General features: G+C 36.8%; 2 protein-coding genes across 2 annotated transcripts in view; both read left to right on the forward strand.

Annotated features, from left to right (window-relative positions):
- Nucleotides 1-9,276, forward strand: part of LOC107548771 (voltage-dependent N-type calcium channel subunit alpha-1B-like) — a 118,735-nt gene extending 109,459 nt beyond the window's left edge. Inside the window, exons 42-45 of the mRNA XM_016229577.1 lie at nt 593-631; nt 1,875-2,130; nt 5,397-5,617; nt 5,705-9,276. Coding sequence (XP_016085063.1) covers nt 593-631; nt 1,875-2,130; nt 5,397-5,617; nt 5,705-6,253 — 1,065 coding nt within the window. The 3' untranslated portion in view covers nt 6,254-9,276. The remainder of the gene's footprint in view (nt 1-592; nt 632-1,874; nt 2,131-5,396; nt 5,618-5,704) is intronic.
- A 720-nt stretch (nt 9,277-9,996) lies between these two features.
- LOC107548772 (collagen alpha-1(I) chain-like) overlaps nt 9,997-20,672 on the forward strand; it is a 61,867-nt gene continuing 51,191 nt past the window's right edge. Inside the window, exon 1 of the mRNA XM_016229578.1 lies at nt 9,997-10,260. Coding sequence (XP_016085064.1) covers nt 10,140-10,260 — 121 coding nt within the window. The 5' untranslated portion in view covers nt 9,997-10,139. The remainder of the gene's footprint in view (nt 10,261-20,672) is intronic.

Below are 20,672 nucleotides of genomic sequence, written 5' to 3' on the forward strand. Positions count from 1 at the left end.
TTATGATTTCTTAGCTTTTTTCAATTAACAAAAGCAATTTTTTATAGTCGTAGTTAACAGTAATAATACGAATGTAATTTTTTTTGTATGTTTCATATTGAGTTTTTCCTCATTAACTAATGTAATTATTTGATGTTACTTTTTAACTGTAAGTTTATTTGTGTACATACTTTGTTTCTTTTGATTTGGTATTTTTTGCCACATCGCTAATAGACTCGCACAGTATCCAGCATCCTTGTTATAATGTCTTGTCTTTAGTCTGGTCCTGTCTTATCTTGTCTTGTCTTGTTTGTCTCTTCTTTCTCTCCACCTGTCTTTATAACATCAAACTTACTGAACTCTTTTTCACCACCTTTTTTTTTCTCTCAGCACAAACAGTCCATAAACAGTCTCAAATTTTTTAGGCACCAGTTTTCTGACCATACTGGACCTTGATATACAGACTTTTCATGAACATCACTCGTTCTTTACTCTGTCCCTCTCTTTTGATTTCTTTCCTCCTGTCTCACTCTGTTACTGTGTCCATGAGTGCCACAACTGTGTGCCCTGCTCTCCTCACCTATGTGTCCTCTTCCTCTTCCCGTCCCAACAGCGGAGCCACTTACGCCACACCGCCGGAACGTATCTAGCAGTATGTACAAGTGTTCCACCTGAAATCACTCTCTCTTTCTCTCTTTTTCTCCCTCTATATCTCTCTGCCAGCCACTCCATTTCTATGTTGGATTGTGTGTGCTTTATCCATTCCAGCTCTTTTAGAGTTTACACTCTTTTAACAGACCAATAAACTTATACAGCCACAATTCATATTAGCCAGCTAAACACAAAACTAACATGCACTACAAAAGCCATTTTTAGTAGTTCATCACTGTGGGTAACTATTTTACAAGTAATGGAACAGATTAACCACAGTTTAGTTATAGCAATACGAAAAGCAAAGATTAAAATGTAATGCTTATTTTATCTTGGATGTTGTGTGGTGCTAACTGTAAGTATGAGTGTGTTTCATTTAGTGGGTTGTGCATCAATCTGATTAGTGCAGTCCTCTCTTCACATATCTTTCAGCCATATTTATGATTGAAATCACATACACTAATGTTTGTGTAAGATTTAAAAAAATGTTTTTTAGAAGAAGTCTCTTATACTCACCATGGCTGCATTTATTTGATCCTAAATACAGTATAACCAGCAATATTATGAATTAATATTGCAATCTAAAATAATTTGTGCAATTAGTCACTTCAAATGAAACTTTTCAGGCTGTTTAAACTATGAGAAGAGGGGACGCACTGCTTCTTAGAGGTTCTGAACGCTTATGCCACTGGGCGGCACTAATGAGTCTTGGTAGAAGACTTACAAAGGTAGAAATTGCAGTCATCACCAAGGAGTGGTCACAGATTCTCTAAAGAATCTAGTCTAAAGTGACTTTTAGGACCATTTAAGATTTAATGAATATCTTTTTGAGACTGTAAATGCACATGTATACAGACTATAGATTATCTAGAGATTAACAGCAAAGGTTAAGCAAGAAAAGCACCAGTGACTCTTTATAGATCAGTGACCGCTGCTTGGCTGTGGATAGTTCATGCAGCAACTATTCCAGCCGTCCAGTCTGTGTGTAAGAGACGATTCGATGACAGCATTCAGACAGCAGAGTGTTTGCATCGAGCGTGACGGTGTTCCACTGTTCTCTGATGCGTGCGTGTGTCCGCAGGAGCGGGCTGAACAACGCTCTTCAGTGGAACTGTGTTTTCATGCTCAGCTGGTGTTGTGCGTCTGTTGTGGCAGGTCTAGTCATTCTAGTACTTTGCTAGATATGTGTTCTCTCCTACATGTCTTCATCTTTCACACGTTAACACGTTTTATTTCCAACACAGCCTATCGCAGACGTGAGTCCCATGCGGCGGTCTATGTCCTCGTTGACACCACAGAGAGGGGTGCGAGAGGTTAATCTGAGCGATTATGACCTGGAGAGGCCCAAGATGGCCCCGGGCCAGACCCTCGCTCAGGAGAGAGAGAGGGAGCGAGCCCATCATCATCATCACCATCATCATCACCGCTGCCAGCGGCGCAAAGACAAGAAGCACAAATCGTTGGATCGAGCCATCAGCGAGGAGCAGCCACCGCCTGCAGGTGGGCTTGATTTTCTTTCTCACTCATTCGTTTACGCTGTTCAGCACATTCATGTGAAAGAAAAAAGTGAATTTCATAGAGCACAAGAATATCATAGAGACGTGAGGTGGCCTCGTTTGATTTGGGCTGGTAAACAACCACCTAGAAGAGTGGATCTCAAATCGAAGGCCCCCCTTTACCTGTTCAACACAATATTCAATGGTCTCCTATATAATATATTAGAAGAACTGTAACAATATATATGTAATATATAATATATTTATATATTGTATATATAATATATATTCATATAATATATACAGTATATTTAAAATATTGTTAACAAAAACTGTAAATGGGAGATTTATAAGTTTCAATAACTGTATGTTCTTCAATAAAAAATAAATAAGATGTCAGCTTAAATCTTGTTTTTTAGCATTTTAATTCAGTTTTAATATAAAAAAAAAAAACACAGCAATATTATTTCATTATATATTAAACTATATATATATATATATATATATATATATATACATGTATTGTTTAATAAATAATGAATATATATATATATATATATATATACTGTATATACACACACACATACATATATGCAATATTGTATTATATTATATAAAATGTGACATTTGCCATATATAGGTCTGTACAATCTATAAGGATTATGAAGAAAAATGGAGTACTAGTTAAAAAAATCCCAGCTTCTTATGTTTAGCACATGTTCTTCAATAAAAAAATAAGATGTCAGTTTAAATCTTGTTTTTTAGCATTTTAATTAAGTTAGATTGCTTTAATATAATAATAAGAAACACAGCAATATTATTATTTCATTATTTATTAAACTATATATATATATACATGTATTGTTTAATAAATAATTCGCAGACGTGAGTCCCATGCGGCGGTCTATGTCCTCGTTGACACCACAGAGAGGGGTGCGAGAGGTTAATCTGAGCGATTATGACCTGGAGAGGCCCAAGATGGCCCCGGGCCAGACCCTCGCTCAGGAGAGAGAGAGGGAGCGAGCCCATCATCATCATCACCATCATCATCACCGCTGCCAGCGGCGCAAAGACAAGAAGCACAAATCGTTGGATCGAGCCATCAGCGAGGAGCAGCCACCGCCTGCAGGTGGGCTTGATTTTCTTTCTCACTCATTCGTTTACGCTGTTCAGCACATTCATGTGAAAGAAAAAAGTGAATTTCATAGAGCACAAGAATATCATAGAGACGTGAGGTGGCCTCGTTTGATTTGGGCTGGTAAACAACCACCTAGAAGAGTGGATCTCAAATCGAAGGCCCCCCTTTACCTGTTCAACACAATATTCAATGGTCTCCTATATAATATATTAGAAGAACTGTAACAATATATATGTAATATATAATATATTTATATATTGTATATATAATATATATTCATATAATATATACAGTATATTTAAAATATTGTTAACAAAAACTGTAAATGGGAGATTTAAAAGTTTCAATAACTGTATGTTCTTCAATAAAAAATAAATAAGATGTCAGCTTAAATCTTGTTTTTTAGCATTTTAATTCAGTTTTAATATAATAATAAGAAACACAGCAATATTATTTCATTATTTATTAAACTATATATATATATATATATATATATATATATACATGTATTGTTTAATAAATAATGAATATATATATATATATACTGTATATACACACACACACACACATACATATATGCAATATTGTATTATATTATATAAAATGTGACATTTGCCATATATTGGTCTGTACAATCTATAAGGATTATGAAGAAAAATGGAGTACTAGTTGAAAATCCCAGCTTCTTATGCTTAGCACAGTGATGGAAATTCTTTTAAGGATTATAGTGATCAGGTTATCAAGGAAAATACTCTTTATTGCTCTCCAAGTTGCTTTGGTGTAGGATTTACTTGGTCAATCTCTGTCTTTGACTGAAAGTGGGACTTACAAACCATTGCTAGAAAATGCACTTTGGAACGGATTGATTTTTTTTATTTTTGTTTCTTGGCCAGTTTGTGGCGTGACTGGGAAAAGTCAGCAGTCGGAGAAGCAGTCATGAGCTTGTGGTTGCACATGAGATCTCAGGATTCTTTACTACAAGATTCCTGCTCTTCTCATTCTGTTCTTAGAAACACTGGAACATAAACATGTTTCTCAGCCAGAGTCTGACTCTTCTAGTAATAGATCAGTCAGCTTTGACTGAGTTGAAACGGGGCAATACATCAATCCTCTGAAAGCTCATTTTAGTTTGGTGTGTTTGTGCTCAGATTTCAAACACATACAGACAACCACATACATCTTCCTCTACATGTTTTTGTTTCTCTGTAGTCAAAGATCACAACAGCACCAAACAGCAGGGCTCACCCATGCACACACACAAATCACCAGCCCTTTTGTGATGATATATAAGTGCCCTCTGGTGTTTTGAGTTCACAGTGGTTTCAAACTGGTGTTGGGCAGCAGTGTCTGGTGTTTACAGCCCAGTTAAAAGGCGCCGGTGCATGGGTACGCTCATTTATTGACAAACTTGGGGGAGAATATAAGCAGAGAAAATGAGAAATGAATAATTAATTATTTAATTTGAAATTACACATTTTTGAGCAAATAAACAACCCAGAAATTCAGCTTTTTCATGACATGGATAAATTAGATTTTAGAAAACAAATATTTTAAATTGTAACAATATTTTATTATATTACAGTGTTATTGTATAATATTGTATAATATATGCAGCCTTGGTGAGCATACAAGACTATTAAAAAATGTTTTAAATATATTTTTTAAAAATGTAACTTTTGAACAGTAGTGTATATAGGTCATATGATGTGGCTAAAAATAACATTATTTTGTGTATTTGGTGTAATTAAATGAGTTTATGCGGTTTAAGGTAAAAAAAAATCACATCATATGACCCCTTTAATAACATTTTTATATTTAAAGTGCCGTTTGTAATTTTTGAACCACTTGAATCACAAAACAGAACCTAAAAAATAACGATTGATTTTGAAGTACCTCTCTCCGTCTTCCATTGGTTGGACAAACAGATCCCACCCATCTGTTTCATTGTCAGGACCACTTTAACTTTGTCACGCCACTGTTGCTATGTTGGGCTGGTCGCAGCACTCAAACAAGAAATGGTCTGAAAGAGCCACAGAACATCATATTTTTAAAAAATAATAATAAAAATGCATGGTTCAGCTTTGACTAGGACATAGCTGATTAATATATGTGATGAATTTTATGTATAACAGCAGATCCAAACACTGAGTCACCGCCTAGGGAACGATCACGGGAGCGAGACCGTGGCCGCTCCCACGAGAGGAAGCACCATTCATCCTCAGCGGCGGAAAGGAAGCAGCGATACTACTCTTGTGATCGCTACGGCAGCCATGAACAAGGCCACAGTGTGTCCACCGGGCCCAGCAGATCCACATCGCCAGGAGAACCCCATGACCCAAACAGGCTTAAGCAGGTCAGGTGGTTTCACTCAGTCCCTCTTGCTTCCACACATGCTGTGTAGCAGTGACCTACTCTTTCTCTTCTCTCCATTGTGTTTCAGGGAATTAACACAGCTAAAGGAAGTTCAGTCATTCATACCTCAGGCACCAGCATACCCTGCCGCGGGCGTAGACAGCTCCCTCAGACGCCCCTTACGCCTCGGCCTGCTGTTGCCTACAAGACTGCCAACTCCTCTCCGGTCCAGCTCAACACTGCCCAGTCTACAGGGCCCTGCCCCACTCGCCTTAGTCGTGGCCTGTCAGAGCACGATGCCCTACTCAGCGGTTGCACCCACCGCCAATCTCCCGTGCCTGTCACTCGTATCGGCTCTGACCCCAACTTGGGTCCCCTCCAGCAAGACTCAAACTTGTCTGAAGCGGACGACTTCCACGATGCCTTGAGCACGTACGGCATGGGCCGCTGCCCCAGGACTGCAGCCTCCATCGCCCACACATCATCAGGTGCGGCCCCCACTTCCACACTGCTCTCGCGCAGCCAGAGCGGAGTCCCCAACGGGTATCACTACTCCCTCGGAGTGAACGCGGCGCCTGGTTCAAGCGGCAGAGCATCTGGAAGCTATCAGGAAACTGAGAGAAATGACTGGTGTTAGCATGATTCAATCTAGCATGAGTTTTAACGTCTTTGCCCCGGGGGAGGAGGAAGCCGTGTTTTGGAGGGAAACAAGAGTTACGTCCGCAGTTTACACTATTTACAACTGTTTACCATCAGCTTGAGCCTATATGGTTTTATAAAGATGTTCTTCTCCTGTTTAGAAAGTATCAGACATCCTTGTGACTTGTTTACGAAAGTTGTGGCAAGATGGAAAGCGCTTGGAGGTCTTGATAGTTTTCAAACTGAATAGTTTAGCCTCAAGCGACACTCCCCACCACGTTTAATTTCATTAGGGCTGATTCCACAAGGGTCACATGCAAGGAGATGATCCAATCTCCTGTGCCTGTGATCAAGACCTCAGACCTCAGAGAGGAAGAAGCCCAAAAACACAGGCTATGGTGAAAACAGTTGTGTGGAAAAAGTGAGACATTTAGTTGTTGAGATTTGAGAGGTTCTTTAGACTCTTTGCACAGGACACAATGACTGAAAAGTTATTTCTAGGGATTTTGGCAGTGTGTCCACCAAAAAAATTTTTTTGTTGTTGTTCCTAAAGCCAGTGTATATTTGTAATTGTTTGCAATTGGAGCACCACATACTAGTGTGACGTGGTCGCAAGCGTCTGTTCCATGCTGAGCATTTCACTGCTGTTTTTTGTGGTTGTTGAGAGTTGAACAGTGTTCATCTTTGGGTAAAATGTCACACTCGTCACTGCCACTTTTTACCTAACCGTCCATTTGCATTGGAGGAGGGGTGGGACAAATACCACACTGATCAACCATCACATTCTACTTGTACAATGATTGAATAACCATCGTCTGACACCTTCAGATTGCAACATTAATGTGAAAAAAAATAATGCTTGAAGGAACATTTAGTTCGTCATGGGTCTACCAGGGAAACAGCTAAACGCTGTCCTCCAAAGCGGCTGGCATATTTGTTGGCTAAAAACACTTTGGTGGACACACAACCTAAAGGTTTGCGCTGCTGAAATTCTACTTCTTTCTCTAGCATGAGTGGAATAGTTGGTCTGCTCCCACCTACTGAAAAAAGGCCAAATTGAACGCACTTTTCTACCAGACTGCAGTAGATTGAATATCTTTTCACAGTGTTCCATTTTGTACGTTGTAAATGATCTGAGTGTAGCTGGACATTATGTAAGGTCTAATCATTTTCTTACTCTCTAGAGGTAAGATACCAAGTGCCTAAACTTTGAGATTTTATCGCCACATTGGTGCGTGATGCATTATGAAGCATTTGGTGTAAGAGAGGCAATGAAGACTGAAAGGTTGTATTTGTTGGTTGCTGTTGATGTCAGTGTTGTTTCCAGAGGGCATATTATGAGCTCAGACCTTTCTCTTTCAGTAATTGATTAAAAGAGGAAGAAGTTGAGACAGATTGAAGCACTTAGTCAACTTTCTCTTGTATCTGTTATTCACCACACAAAATGATTCAGAGCTACCAATGTGAAATAAAGAATATGTTGTTTTCTCTCAATTAGTGAGATACTGTAATGTTTTGGATGATAGTTAACAAATCAAGGTTAATTTATTCAGAATATGTATTTTACTCTGTTTCTGCCCATGTTTTTAGTTTGTCGATAGTATCTTTTCTATCTGAAGGGTTTATTACATGTTGGTATTTTTAGGGTGAGCGCAACAGTGGCTGTCTGCTTTTTCAGCAGCCTTGGTTAAGGAAGTATTTTATTTTCATTGTCTTCATGGGAATTTCAAGCAAAAATGTAATTGAAGCAAAACAGTATACGAAAATTTGGGGGAACTAACTTTCTGATTTACAGTGTAAAGCTACTGGGAGAAAATAAATAAATAAATGGAACATCTTATGCGATTTTCATGATTGGAAAATCTCTTTACAGGATTATGAGTGGTACAGTTGTTCTTTACAGGAATTTTTGCTTAAGAATCTCAACACTTATAATGAGTAATTCCAAAGTTACATAGGACTTCTCTATGGAGAAAATGAATGGAATTTTTACCTGTGGAACCTGACTGTTGTGCTCTTAAATATCTAAGTGCAGGGAAATGTTGACTGCTGAAGTACAGTAGGGCTATGCAACAAAATGACATTTTAGAACTGCTCCTCATCCTGTAGCTTTACCTGCACTCAACCCAATCTAGCTTTAGCACCAATGGGACCAATTCACCACTTCACAGAGATCTTTATATATATATACAGGATGTGTAGCTCACCTAAAAATGCCAGATTTTAATGCAGATGCATTGACGATTGTGCTTGATATTGATGTGCCCTCTGAAAGTACAACAATTAATATAGTGGTATTTGTACTGGTTGCACACTGGGGAATTGATGTTGTGTTACGCAACTTGTCGCTAAAAGGATGGTTAATGTAAAGACTTGATTTCTTAATTTTTTTACAGTATGTGATGTCCTAGTGAACTGCCTATGGCCACCATTTCCGTTTTGGGATGGAGATGAGTGTTGTGAACCCAATAGATCTTCGACTTCCCTTTATTTAGACATCACCTTTCCTCTTTAAAAATAAGGAAAAACCGAAAAAAAGAAATACAAATAAATAAATATATATAAATGCCAGGTGCCAAATTTATTACAGCACTAGTTTGTCTCTGTGTGCTGTATACTTTGTCCAACTGACCTGTGGCTAATCTATTTGGATGATGTCATGTTTGCATGTTATGATGGCATATGTGCATGTAGGAAATTGTACACCTTCATCCATGTTTTTCTATGAGGAGTAAATTAATTGGCTGTTGATGTTTTTTTTTTTAAAGAAACAATCTTTGATACACTTACTTAGCCCTGGGTTTCTGGGAGAAAATTAGAAGACACTTCTCTTCTCAGTTTGTTGTAAAAGAGTTGTTGAAATCAATAGAGTGATGCATGCACAGAGAAAACTGCCTCACTCCTGTGATCTGATGATCGTTCTATAATGCCATATATTTCAGCCCATCGACTCTTGACAGTCTTATCATTTCTACCATTTGCATTTTGTATGAAAAAGCATCACTGAACTGAGAGATATATGGAAATAAAGCTTGGAAAATCTTTTATATACAGTTTAAGTTTTAATTTGGTAATGAAATGTTTGTGTCATGGACAAAGCTGAACCTATGAAATGCAAATGTCTAAATAGTTTTGCTCCCACAGAAAGAAAAAAAAACGTTTTAAATAATTAAAAAATGAACGGTCTACATTTTTAAATGACTATTATTAAAAAAATATAATAAAATATTAAAAACAATTATTAAATATTAATACAATTATTTCGTTTTTTACATTTACCTGTACATAGCAGACACGTTTATCTAGTCACTTATGAATGATCACAGGTAATTTAATAATTCATAAAACACAATGCTAAATTTTAACTAGATTTGTACACAAACTAAAGCGCAAGTACAACGCAGAAAATGTTTGCACTAAAACATTTAACACACACACATACTGTAAATGTATGAATATATATTACAATATATGCTATTTATATAATGATTAGGGACGTATTCCTGTGTTTAATTTTTATTTTATGTTTAATTGACTATATTTAATTTTTAATCTCATTATTTATTTCATAATTAGTACTTTGATCCAGCACAGTCCTCCTCAGCTATTCTCATGCACTGATATGTTAATGAGCCTTGAGATACTGCTTCTCATTGGCCTGTGGCGAGGGTGTGGGCGGAGCCCCTCGAGCAAATACTGTACAGATGAAGGTGTCTAGTGGCAAGCGCGCGGTGTTCGCAAGGTGAGCAGAGTACGCCAAACATCAACGGTAGACACGCGCCACTCCATTATTATTGTCCTCAGACCATTCTCATTACCACCTAAATTATTAAAATGCGATGAACAATCACAGTTTTTCTTGCGGCTTTATAAATTAGGCAAATATGATGCTTTCGCCAGTACTGTGGACAGCTGTTTTATTTACTTTCGTAAAAGCCAGCATCATGCACAGCGGTGCAACTGAATCACCAGATGTGGAGAGCGGCTCGGGGATGCTGCTGGCAGGTAAGACATCAACATGTAATTATTATATTTAATTTGTACCCAGTGGAGTATAATGTTTGTTTGTTTACATTTCTTGAGAATAGCGCATTACAAGGTGTCTGACTGGCCATTATTGTCGCAAATTTGCATGATTAAATAACTGTTTATAAATAGTAATTTCATTAATAAATTTCACTTTTATGATGTGAGCTGAAAATAAGTGATGGAAATATACACTTTCTCTCATACTAAATATGAACCTGTCTTGAAGTTGGAAGTTCATTTATATAAATGTTGTTTTATCCATATGTTTGATGTTCAGTGTTTCCCTCTGGGAGCCGCTGTGGTCTCAAGTTTTACTGTATAAAAGAGCAGGTGCAGGTACTTCAGCAATGAACTATTTTGACACCCCGCCTATTTAAATCACACTACTGCTGTTTTTCTAAACATGAGGGCTGAACTAGTATGAACACTGGACAGTGATTGCTGCAAGAAGCACCTCAGCCGTCCTTGCTGTTTTGTCCAAACACATGTTTAACAGATTTGTGGCAGATGTGAGGGCAATTAGTTCCAGCCATCTTGGGAGAAGGTAGAGGATGTCATCATCTCCACAAACAAATGTATATTGGCCTGAATTCATTTCTAAATTCTGTAAAATTGCCAAAAGGGTCATTTGCGTGCATAGTGCACAAACAGATCGATTTGACAAATCATGCTTATGTTTAATCTGATGTTCTTTGACTTCTGCAATTAAATTGTGTTTATGCTTGATTTGTACAATGGGAGCATGTTTAATCAAAACTGGCAAACTTGCAATGTCCCCCAGGGCTTTGTCAGCAAGCGTTGCAAAATCTGTAATCAGTCTATTGCTTTCTCTATAGCGACTAGAAGAAATAGCTTTGCTTTTTTTTTTTGCCATGCCCAGATTTTTATAGTATTGCCATTAAAGGATGCACGATATATTGATATCAGTTTGATGTTGAATATATGTAAAACAGTGCTGCATACAAATTTATGCATGTTATGAATTCCCCTTCACTTGTAGCATTTAAAACGATTGATTTCAGTTTAATTGATCTGGGGTTTTTTTTTTTTTTTAGATAAAATGGTATAGAATTTTTATTTATTTATTTATTTATTTATTTGTTTGTTTGTTATTTTAATTATAGTATACATTTGTATTTTTTTTTTTAAATAAATACATTTAGTCATTTAATTGTAATTCTAATTAATAGAATTTTAATATTGGTTACCGGCTGAAACAAATTAATTATCGGCTAATTGGTATTGACCAGAAAATGAATTTGTGACCATTTCGAAATAATAATAAAAATTATATATATATATATATATATATATATAATTTAGACTGCAAAACAACTCTGTATAAATGTAATTACATAAATACATATACGTGTTAAGAAAAAAACAAACAAGTATATTAATAATAAATATTCATAATGTGTAAGTATTTCTTGTTAGCAGTAGTATGATCATTCAGCTTTTAGTGTGGCAGAACTAAAACATTTTTAAAAGTGTTCATTGTATTGGTGTTTGATGTATGATAAATAAACTGTATCCGTAGCGGTCATTAACAAGCAATTTCAGGTTGATCTCTAAATCATGAAAACTACCCGAGTTCCTTTATAGTTTCTTTAAAAGTGTATAGAGCTTGTAAGAGACTCATGTGGGAATTTCGGTTGTATATAGCTCTAAACAATCTTAACATACCACAAGGACCGTGTTAGGTACCAAATGCCTGTTTGCTCATGTTTCATCCATCTTGTAAATCCAAGAACCAAGACGCACCCTCCTTGAGCTCATTAAGAGACTTTATTAGTTTTTAGCTCATTCTTCTTTTCAGTTGTTTTAATCAACCTTCTGTGATCTCAACAAACCTACAGAAAGGTAGGCTTGGATTTATGGGCTCAAATTTTACAGTCAGACTGACAGATGAACTGGTTTATTAAATCCAGACCGTAGCTGAAAAGTGAATGTAATTGCTGAGAGTCGGTGTGCTACAGCGTGCCATGAAAAGCCCATTTAAACTCAACAGGTTCAGACCGAAAGACCCGTAGTTATGTCATGCACAAGCAATGCTTCTCCAGGTAGTGTAGCTTTATGACCAGCACTTGTCTTTGTGAGGTGGACGCCAGGTTATTTAAAAATTTATAGCTGTTATGCCAGCGCAATAAAACCGGTCATGCTCGTGCAGATTCTGTTGTTTTAGCAAAATCAAAACACACTGGGAAATGTGGTGAAAATATGATCACCAATGATTCTGACATGCCGCCCACCATGGTTGTGTGTTTGCTTGGTGATGTGATGTTATACTTTTGAAAGTGTATCTTCTCTTGTGTTGGTCTTCTCTTCTGTTTTTACTGTACTTGAGTTGCTTTGGATCTTTTGACAGACTTGATGAATTGCTTTATTTTGTTTGGTGGCCTTTTTTTAAAACCAGATTCATTTGTTAGAGTGGGATGCATGCAGGTTTCTTTGAACTCACAGTTTTGTCAAGCCTAAAATCTAAAACAAAATGTATTAAAAACTCTTGTTTTTTAGAGCACACAATTATCACTGGTAATATCCCATCTGTAAAACCCATTAGGCTTTGACATCATACAGATCGCAATGTTTTTATGAAAAATTTGACTTTCCTTTTTTAATATTATTTTTTTTATATATTAGCCCTGTAGGAGATCATAATTGGCTATTGCTCTTGTTTTCCATAGAACGCAAGATTATACTGGATAACAAAAACCAAACATTTATATTTTCCATTGTATTTATTATTAAATGCCTTTGAATTCAGGATTGTTGTGACTGAGGATAAAGGAAAATAAGACCATATAGTTTCTATATCAATAACATAAGTCTTGGAGTCTTGGATGAAGGATTGTGCTTATTTAGTAACCATAATTTAAGCCAAGCCTCAGATTAACAGACATCTTTTAAAACATAATTAAGTGCATTTTTCTGATATCACATTTTAGCCCTGTAGGAGATCATAATTGGCTATTGCTCTTGTTTTCCATAGAACGCAAGATTATACTGGATAACAAAAACCAAACATTTATATTTTCCATTGTATTTATTATTAAATGCCTTTGAATTCAGGATTGTTGTGACTGAGGATAAAGGAAAATAAGACCATATAGTTTCTAAATCAATAACATAAGTCTTGGAGTCTTGGATGAAGGATTGTGCTTATTTAGTAACCATAATTTAAGCCAAGCCTCAGATTAACAGACATCTTTTAAAACATAATTAAGTGCATTTTTCTGATATCACATTAAAAAAAACTAAATTCTTGTCTCTATCCTTCTATGGGATACTGTATGTTTTGCACCTTGTGACCATGTGATTGAATTCAGTGATGTCATAAAGGGATAGTTCACCCAAAATGGAAATACTGTACTGTCCTCATTCGCTCAACCTCATTCCATTCTGAACTTGTATGACTTATTTAATTCTGTGGAACACAAAAGAAGATATTTAAAAAAAAATAGTTTTTGTCCAAATAATGAAAATCAGTTGGGTCGAATAGAATTAAGGCCCGTTCACACTAAGCACGATAACTATAAAGATAACGATAAAGATATAGTTCTAAAAATTGTTCTCAATATTAAAGAATAGCATAGTTCACACCACAACTATAACGATACAGAGGAACGATATCGTTGTGGTCACTTTCAAAACGATTATTTTCCAGCTGGTGAACGATAAAACACTGACAGCCAATCAGAATCCATCCTGCTGTAATGAGCTCAAGAATTTAAAGCGACAGACGCAAGTGCACTTAGAATAAACAGACGATATCGTTCACTGGTGTGGACGCTAATATCATTATCTTTATAGTTGTCACGAATCCGGTCCATGAACTTTCCTTTTCATTGACTCTCGCACCACACAAACTGTTGCATAGCACCCCGGACTACATTTCCCATCATGCATTGCACTGATTGCACTCAGCACGAATTGCACACACCTGTTTACACTGATTGCACCCAGCTGTTTCATATCACTCCCTCACTATTTAACACTCACTCTGATCCCTTCCCTCTGCCGAGTATTGTTTCAGCATTTATCACTCCCCTAGAGATAGCTACTTTACGGAGCCCTTGTCATTTCCTTAGCCCTTGTCATTTCGCCTTAGCTATAGCCATAGCCATAGCCTTAGCCATAGCCTTAGCCTTAGCCTTAGCCTTAGCCCTTGTCATTTCTCCTTAGCCTTAGCCCTAGTCATTTGCCTTAGCCTTAGCCTTAGCCTTCTCGGTTTCTGATCTTCGCCTGGTTCCCTGGATTCACCCCTTTTGTCTTGCCCCTTTTGATTCTGTCTGCCGATCGTCGACCTGCTCTAGCCCTAGGACTATTCTTGTGTTTTGCCCACCATATACCTGTTTGCCCTCATCTGACCCAGGCCTGTTTCATGACCACGTCTCTGTCTTCGTTTCAATAAAGCTTGCATATGGATCCGCACGTCTCACGTCTCGTCAGCCCCGTAACAATAGTTATCATTCTTGGTGTGAACGGGGCTTTAGTCCGGTGTTATTTTGGACCCCATTGACTTTCATTACATGGACAAAAATAGTTGAAACATTCCTCAAAATATCTTCTTTTGGGGTCTACAGAACAATTTTTAGGAGAGCTGTCGCTTTAACATTTTGTCACACCTGGATTTTAAGTTAATATTAATATTAGGTTAATATTAGCTTGTTTGAGGCCACATCTGGCCACACTAAACCCTCAGATTACACATATTGGTTTCTTAAAAAGCCAATGATAACCGTGCTCTCTGGTTGAACAGTGCCAATGACATTGTTGGTTTGATTTGATTGTGTTTAACATAAACCTGCCAGGTTTTGTCCTTGTCATCTTCATGGGGTTTGATTGGAGGTTGGCATGGTTTACTTCTGAGGCCCCTTTATGCCTCCAGCCCAGTGAGATTTGTGATTTATTACCACTTACGTTACACTCAATCACTGTTGTAATGTAATCTGCAATGTCAATGTCAGGCAGATGGGGGGGAAACTATAAATCAATAAATAGCCTAATCATCAAATCAAGTTCTTTGGTGTTTTTTTTATGTCCAGAGAGCTTTGCAGTGGTTGTGAGATTCAGATGGGATGTCTAGATATAAACATGCCACAAAAATGACCATCTTTCTTGTGGGTTTGACACTCATGTTGAGGCCTATTGAGATTGTAAACATGCACAGCTGCCTGTAATGACACATCGCAGAGTGCTTTGTCTCCTCAAATGGCTGTTGATTCAAACAGTGAAGCAGAAACCATGGTAATATTATGTTAGCAAGCAAGAAAAATTATGAGAACACCTGGCGTCAGTATGATTAATGCATCTGTAATAATTAAAAAGGGAAGTTGGTACACTACTACTCGCTCTCTTTTGTTGTCTCTCTTTTTCTCCACAAAAGTAACATTCTCTTTTGTTAAAAACATCTGAAAGCTTCAATGGCTTCCCGCATCCAGGCTGGAAAAAAAAAAGCTCAGACATCCAAGGAAAACACCTGGCACGAGTTAGGAGTAGTGCCTGTCTGCTGGCTGGCTGACAAGAGCAGGCCTGCTGTAGATTTGGACATAATGGTGCTCTTGGCACTATTTTGCCTTGAGGGAAACCTTAAAACTATCATGATATTGTAATTTATCTAAAAAATAAAAAAAAACGGTGGGTATCAGACTAGAATAGCAGCCCCAACATCGCTGCTTGTATTCCGCACTGAAACATATGCCAGATGATGTCATGCTGTTCATGGGTACTTAAACACACTCATGTATTGGACTATTCAGCCGACAATGCAACCTGTTTCTACTGGTACACACTGGGGACCATTGACCTGTGGGCACTATGAATGACTTCACCACTAGCCAATTTCGGAAAATAAATATCCCATTGGAACATATGGGCCAAATATGGCACACACATTACTGTTTAAAGAACCTCTAATTATAATATCTGTGAAGAACCAGTGGTGAATTTAATTAGCATGCGTTATAAGGTGAAGCTATTAACAGATTGTTTTGATTTGGGATGCTGACATAATGCAGCATGCAGCCTCTCATACGTTATTGCTAAGTATAATGTTTGTAGTTGACTCAGATTATGTCCAGAGATTTAGCATCTTTTTAAGATTGAGATTGAATTGAAAGGGTTAGTTCACCCAAAAATGAAAATTAGACTGTGTTTTACTCACCCTCGAGGCATCCTAGGTGTATATGACTTTCTTCTTTCAGACGAATCCAGTTGTAGTTATATAAAAAATTGGCTTTGATCTTTCAAGCTGTTTCACCTCCGACATTTTTCTTTGCAAATCCTCGGTTTGTACTTCTAATTCATTACCAACGTTTTGTTTTGTTCTCTCTCCGCGTTCGTCACTAATCACGCAATGCCAACGTCCTACGTCATCCACCGGAATGGCTTCCACGTATGACAGATAACGGAAGTGAGAGAAAAGTGTTTATTACGTTTGAAATATGGATATTTTTCTTACAAAAATGCATGGATTCACTACAGGAGGCCTTTATTCACCCCCTGGAGCCGTGTGAGGGACGTTTTATTATGAATGCGCGTGCTTTATTTGTTGACTTGTGGACTGTTAAACTGCAACACCCGCTGACTGCAATGATAGAGCTTGAAATAGCCAGGACAATTTTTAATATAACGCCGACTGGATTCGTCTGAAAGAAGAAAGTCAGATGCTTCGAGGGTGAGTAAAACACAGTCTAATTTTCATTTTTGGGTGAAATAGCCCTTTAAATTCATAACAAATTATGATAAAACCCATCTTGCTGTCAACATTTTTTTGTCTTCTGTCTTTTTTTTTTGTCTGCTTGTTTGTGAATGGTCAAATCTCTCAAATATCTCTGCTTGACTAGTCTTGAATAATGACAGGTTTTCTAGTGGAAACCGAGGTCAGCTATGTTCTAAAATCAAATTGGCTGCTGAAGGCATTTGTCACAAAGAAATTAACTATTTTATTTTCATTTTTCTTGTTTTGCAGCTTGCTTTGGATTATTATTATTATTGATAATTGTTATTATTAAGTCTTAAAAATGATATAATTTGAATGAGAGATTATTGTCTTTCTTTTCTGCTCACAAAACTAAATGATTCAATCATGAATTAGACTGATTTAGTTAACCCTCACCTGTTTGATAAAGAATAGCTGTGTAAGTCAGCATGTCCTCATTAAGTGGATAGCTAGATAAACTTGTGTTTTATTATGCATTTAACAATTAATTTGATCACTAAATTATATGTGGTTCTGTTGTCACATTCACCCAAAAATGAAAATTAGACTGTGTTTTACTCACCCTCGAGGCATCCTAGGTGTATATGACTTTCTTCTTTCAGACGAATCCAGTTGTAGTTATATAAAAAATTGGCTTTGATCTTTCAAGCTGTTTCACCTCCGACATTTTTCTTTGCAAATCCTCGGTTTGTACTTCTAATTCATTACCAACGTTTTGTTTTGTTCTCTCTCCGCGTTCGTCACTAATCACGCAATGCCAACGTCCTACGTCATCCACCGGAATGGCTTCCACGTATGACAGATAACGGAAGTGAGAGAAAAGTGTTTATTACGTTTGAAATATGGATATTTTTCTTACAAAAATGCATGGATTCACTACAGGAGGCCTTTATTCACCCCCTGGAGCCGTGTGAGGGACGTTTTATTATGAATGCGCGTGCTTTATTTGTTGACTTGTGGACTGTTAAACTGCAACACCCGCTGACTGCAATGATAGAGCTTGAAATAGCCAGGACAATTTTTAATATAACGCCGACTGGATTCGTCTGAAAGAAGAAAGTCAGATGCTTCGAGGGTGAGTAAAACACAGTCTAATTTTCATTTTTGGGTGAAATAGCCCTTTAAATTCATAACAAATGATGATAAAACCCATCTTGCTGTCAACATTTTTTTCTCTTCTGTCTTTTTTTTTGTCTGCTTGTTTGTGAATGGTCAAATCTCTCAAATATCTCTGCTTGACTAGTCTTGAATAATGACAGGTTTTCTAGTGGAAACCGAGGTCAGCTATGTTCTAAAATCAAATTGGCTGCTGAAGGCATTTGTCACAAAGAAATTAACTATTTTATTTTCATTTTTCTTGTTTTGCAGCTTGCTTTGGATTATTATTATTATTGATAATTGTTATTATTAAGTCTTAAAAATGATATAATTTGAATGAGAGATTATTGTCTTTCTTTTCTGCTCACAAAACTAAATGATTCAATCATGAATTAGACTGATTTAGTTAACCCTCACCTGTTTGATAAAGAATAGCTGTGTAAGTCAGCATGTCCTCATTAAGTGGATAGCTAGATAAACTTGTGTTTTATTATGCATTTAACAATTAATTTGATCACTAAATTATATGTGGTTCTGTTGTCACACACATAAAATATAATGCCTTCCAAACACACTTTAAAGACGTAAAAGCATTTATTACACAGTCTACTAAAAGACAACAAATACTCCACTAAACAGAAACACATTCATCCTTTTCAGTTCTCTGAAATAGTCACAACCCCAACCAGATAAGCAAGGTGTGATTATTTATTCGCAAGCATTATCTGAATTTTCATGCAACAAACTGTTTGTTGTGACGACCAGCAGGATCTCATCTCCACTGAGGTGGGAGATTTGGACTTTAGTTAGGTTGACACCATATTTAATTTGATAAAAAATTAAGAGATCTTACAAAAATTAAAAAATGTTTTGATTTTTCTTGGTAAAACATGATTTATATGTGTTATCTGGACCACAAAACCAGTCTTAAGTCGCTGGGGTATATTTGTAGCAATAGCCAAAAAAACATTGTATGGGTCAAAATTATCGATTTTTCTTTTATGCCCAAAATCATTAGGATATTAAGTAAAGATCATGTTCCATGAAGATATTTTGTAAATTTCCTACCGTAAATATATCAAAATTTAATTTCTCATTAGTAATATGTATTGCTAAGAACTTCATTTGGACAACTTTAAAGGCAATTTTCTCAGTATTTAGATTTTTTTTGCACCCTCAGATTCCAGATTTTTAGTTAGTTGTATCTCGGCCAAATATTGTCCTATCCTAACAAACCATACATCAATGGAAAGCATATTTATTCAGCTTTTATATTATGTATAAATCTCAATTTGAGAAAAATTGACACTTAAGACTGGTTTTGTGGTCCAGAGTCACATGTGTTATTGTTTCTGACCAGTTTAAAGCCTGTCAATGCACAAATGCTGTGGTCAAAAGAGACGTTCGTCTACCAGTTGGTCCAGGTTCTTGCTTTTGTTTGGTCTCTGAAGGTCCAATTTGAAGGCTGGCTGTGGTGGGGGGCAGTCTTAGCCCAACACGGTAAAACCCTGTAAAATTTTACAAGAGCTTTTTACAAGACACTAAACAGTCATGTTGGAGCAATTTCTGGTGTTGTCTTGCCCTTTTAGTGGCCTTTTATGTGATAAGGATGACCCAGATGTCACGGAAACGCTACATTTGTTAAGAACAAAGTGGATTGTGGATTCATTGGAGTTGTTAGTGTTATCTCCACCAATGAAGTTCAGTCAGACCCAGAGAGCTGCTAGACTTTGAGCGTGAGCACTGAACTTGAGGTTGCCTCTGTAACTTAATATTGGCAGTCTGGTTGGAATGTGATCACATATGATGTCAAATAAAATAACAGTGATGTATTGGAATGACTTATACAATATTTCTCTATCTGTAGATCTCCTCAATCACCCTTGAAGGGCCTTGAGATGTTGAACATTATATGACTTCCCCAAAGGCTTCTCTATATATTTATTGGCTTTTCTGCTTTGTTTTTTAAACGGTAACGCTATCATTTTGTGTCTTTTCCATCAATTTGCTCTGCCTTCTAGCTTTATGCATGTTCACACAAATACCCCATCAGCGGAGATGTTTATCTTGGACCTTCCAACATCTTGTGATTATGCTTTATTAAAAGAAAGTAAAATAATTTCCAATTTTTGCTTCAAAATATTGTCTGCAGTATGTCTGCAGATGAATGTTTTTCCAAGTAAAATGGATCAAATTTTTTTCAAATCAAAAATGAGCATCTCAAACAATTTTCAGAGTCTGTCTGCCAAACCTCAACAAAGGTCTTTTGCTGAGTTACGCAACATAGTTCATGTTAGGATCTGTACTCTTTTCCAAAGCTTCGTATAGACAGTGAGCTACATAAATATTCCTCAAATAGTTTTTTAGGGAAAAAAAATTATTAGTTGGCTCATGTTCGAAATAGAGGCATGGACTTGTCCTTAAAATTATGGATCTCCTTAAATGATTCCCATAGTATCTGTCAGTCTGTTTGTTTAAGGATTGGTTCATGTTAGATCACAAACCCAATCACTTCTATAGGTCTATGAATACAAATGAGATTATGCTGCCAATGTTCATGTATTCT

This window comes from Sinocyclocheilus grahami, unplaced genomic scaffold (genome assembly GCF_001515645.1).
Source record: "Sinocyclocheilus grahami isolate Dianchi unplaced genomic scaffold, SAMN03320097.WGS_v1.1 scaffold355.1, whole genome shotgun sequence".
Lineage (NCBI taxonomy): Eukaryota > Metazoa > Chordata > Actinopteri > Cypriniformes > Cyprinidae > Sinocyclocheilus > Sinocyclocheilus grahami.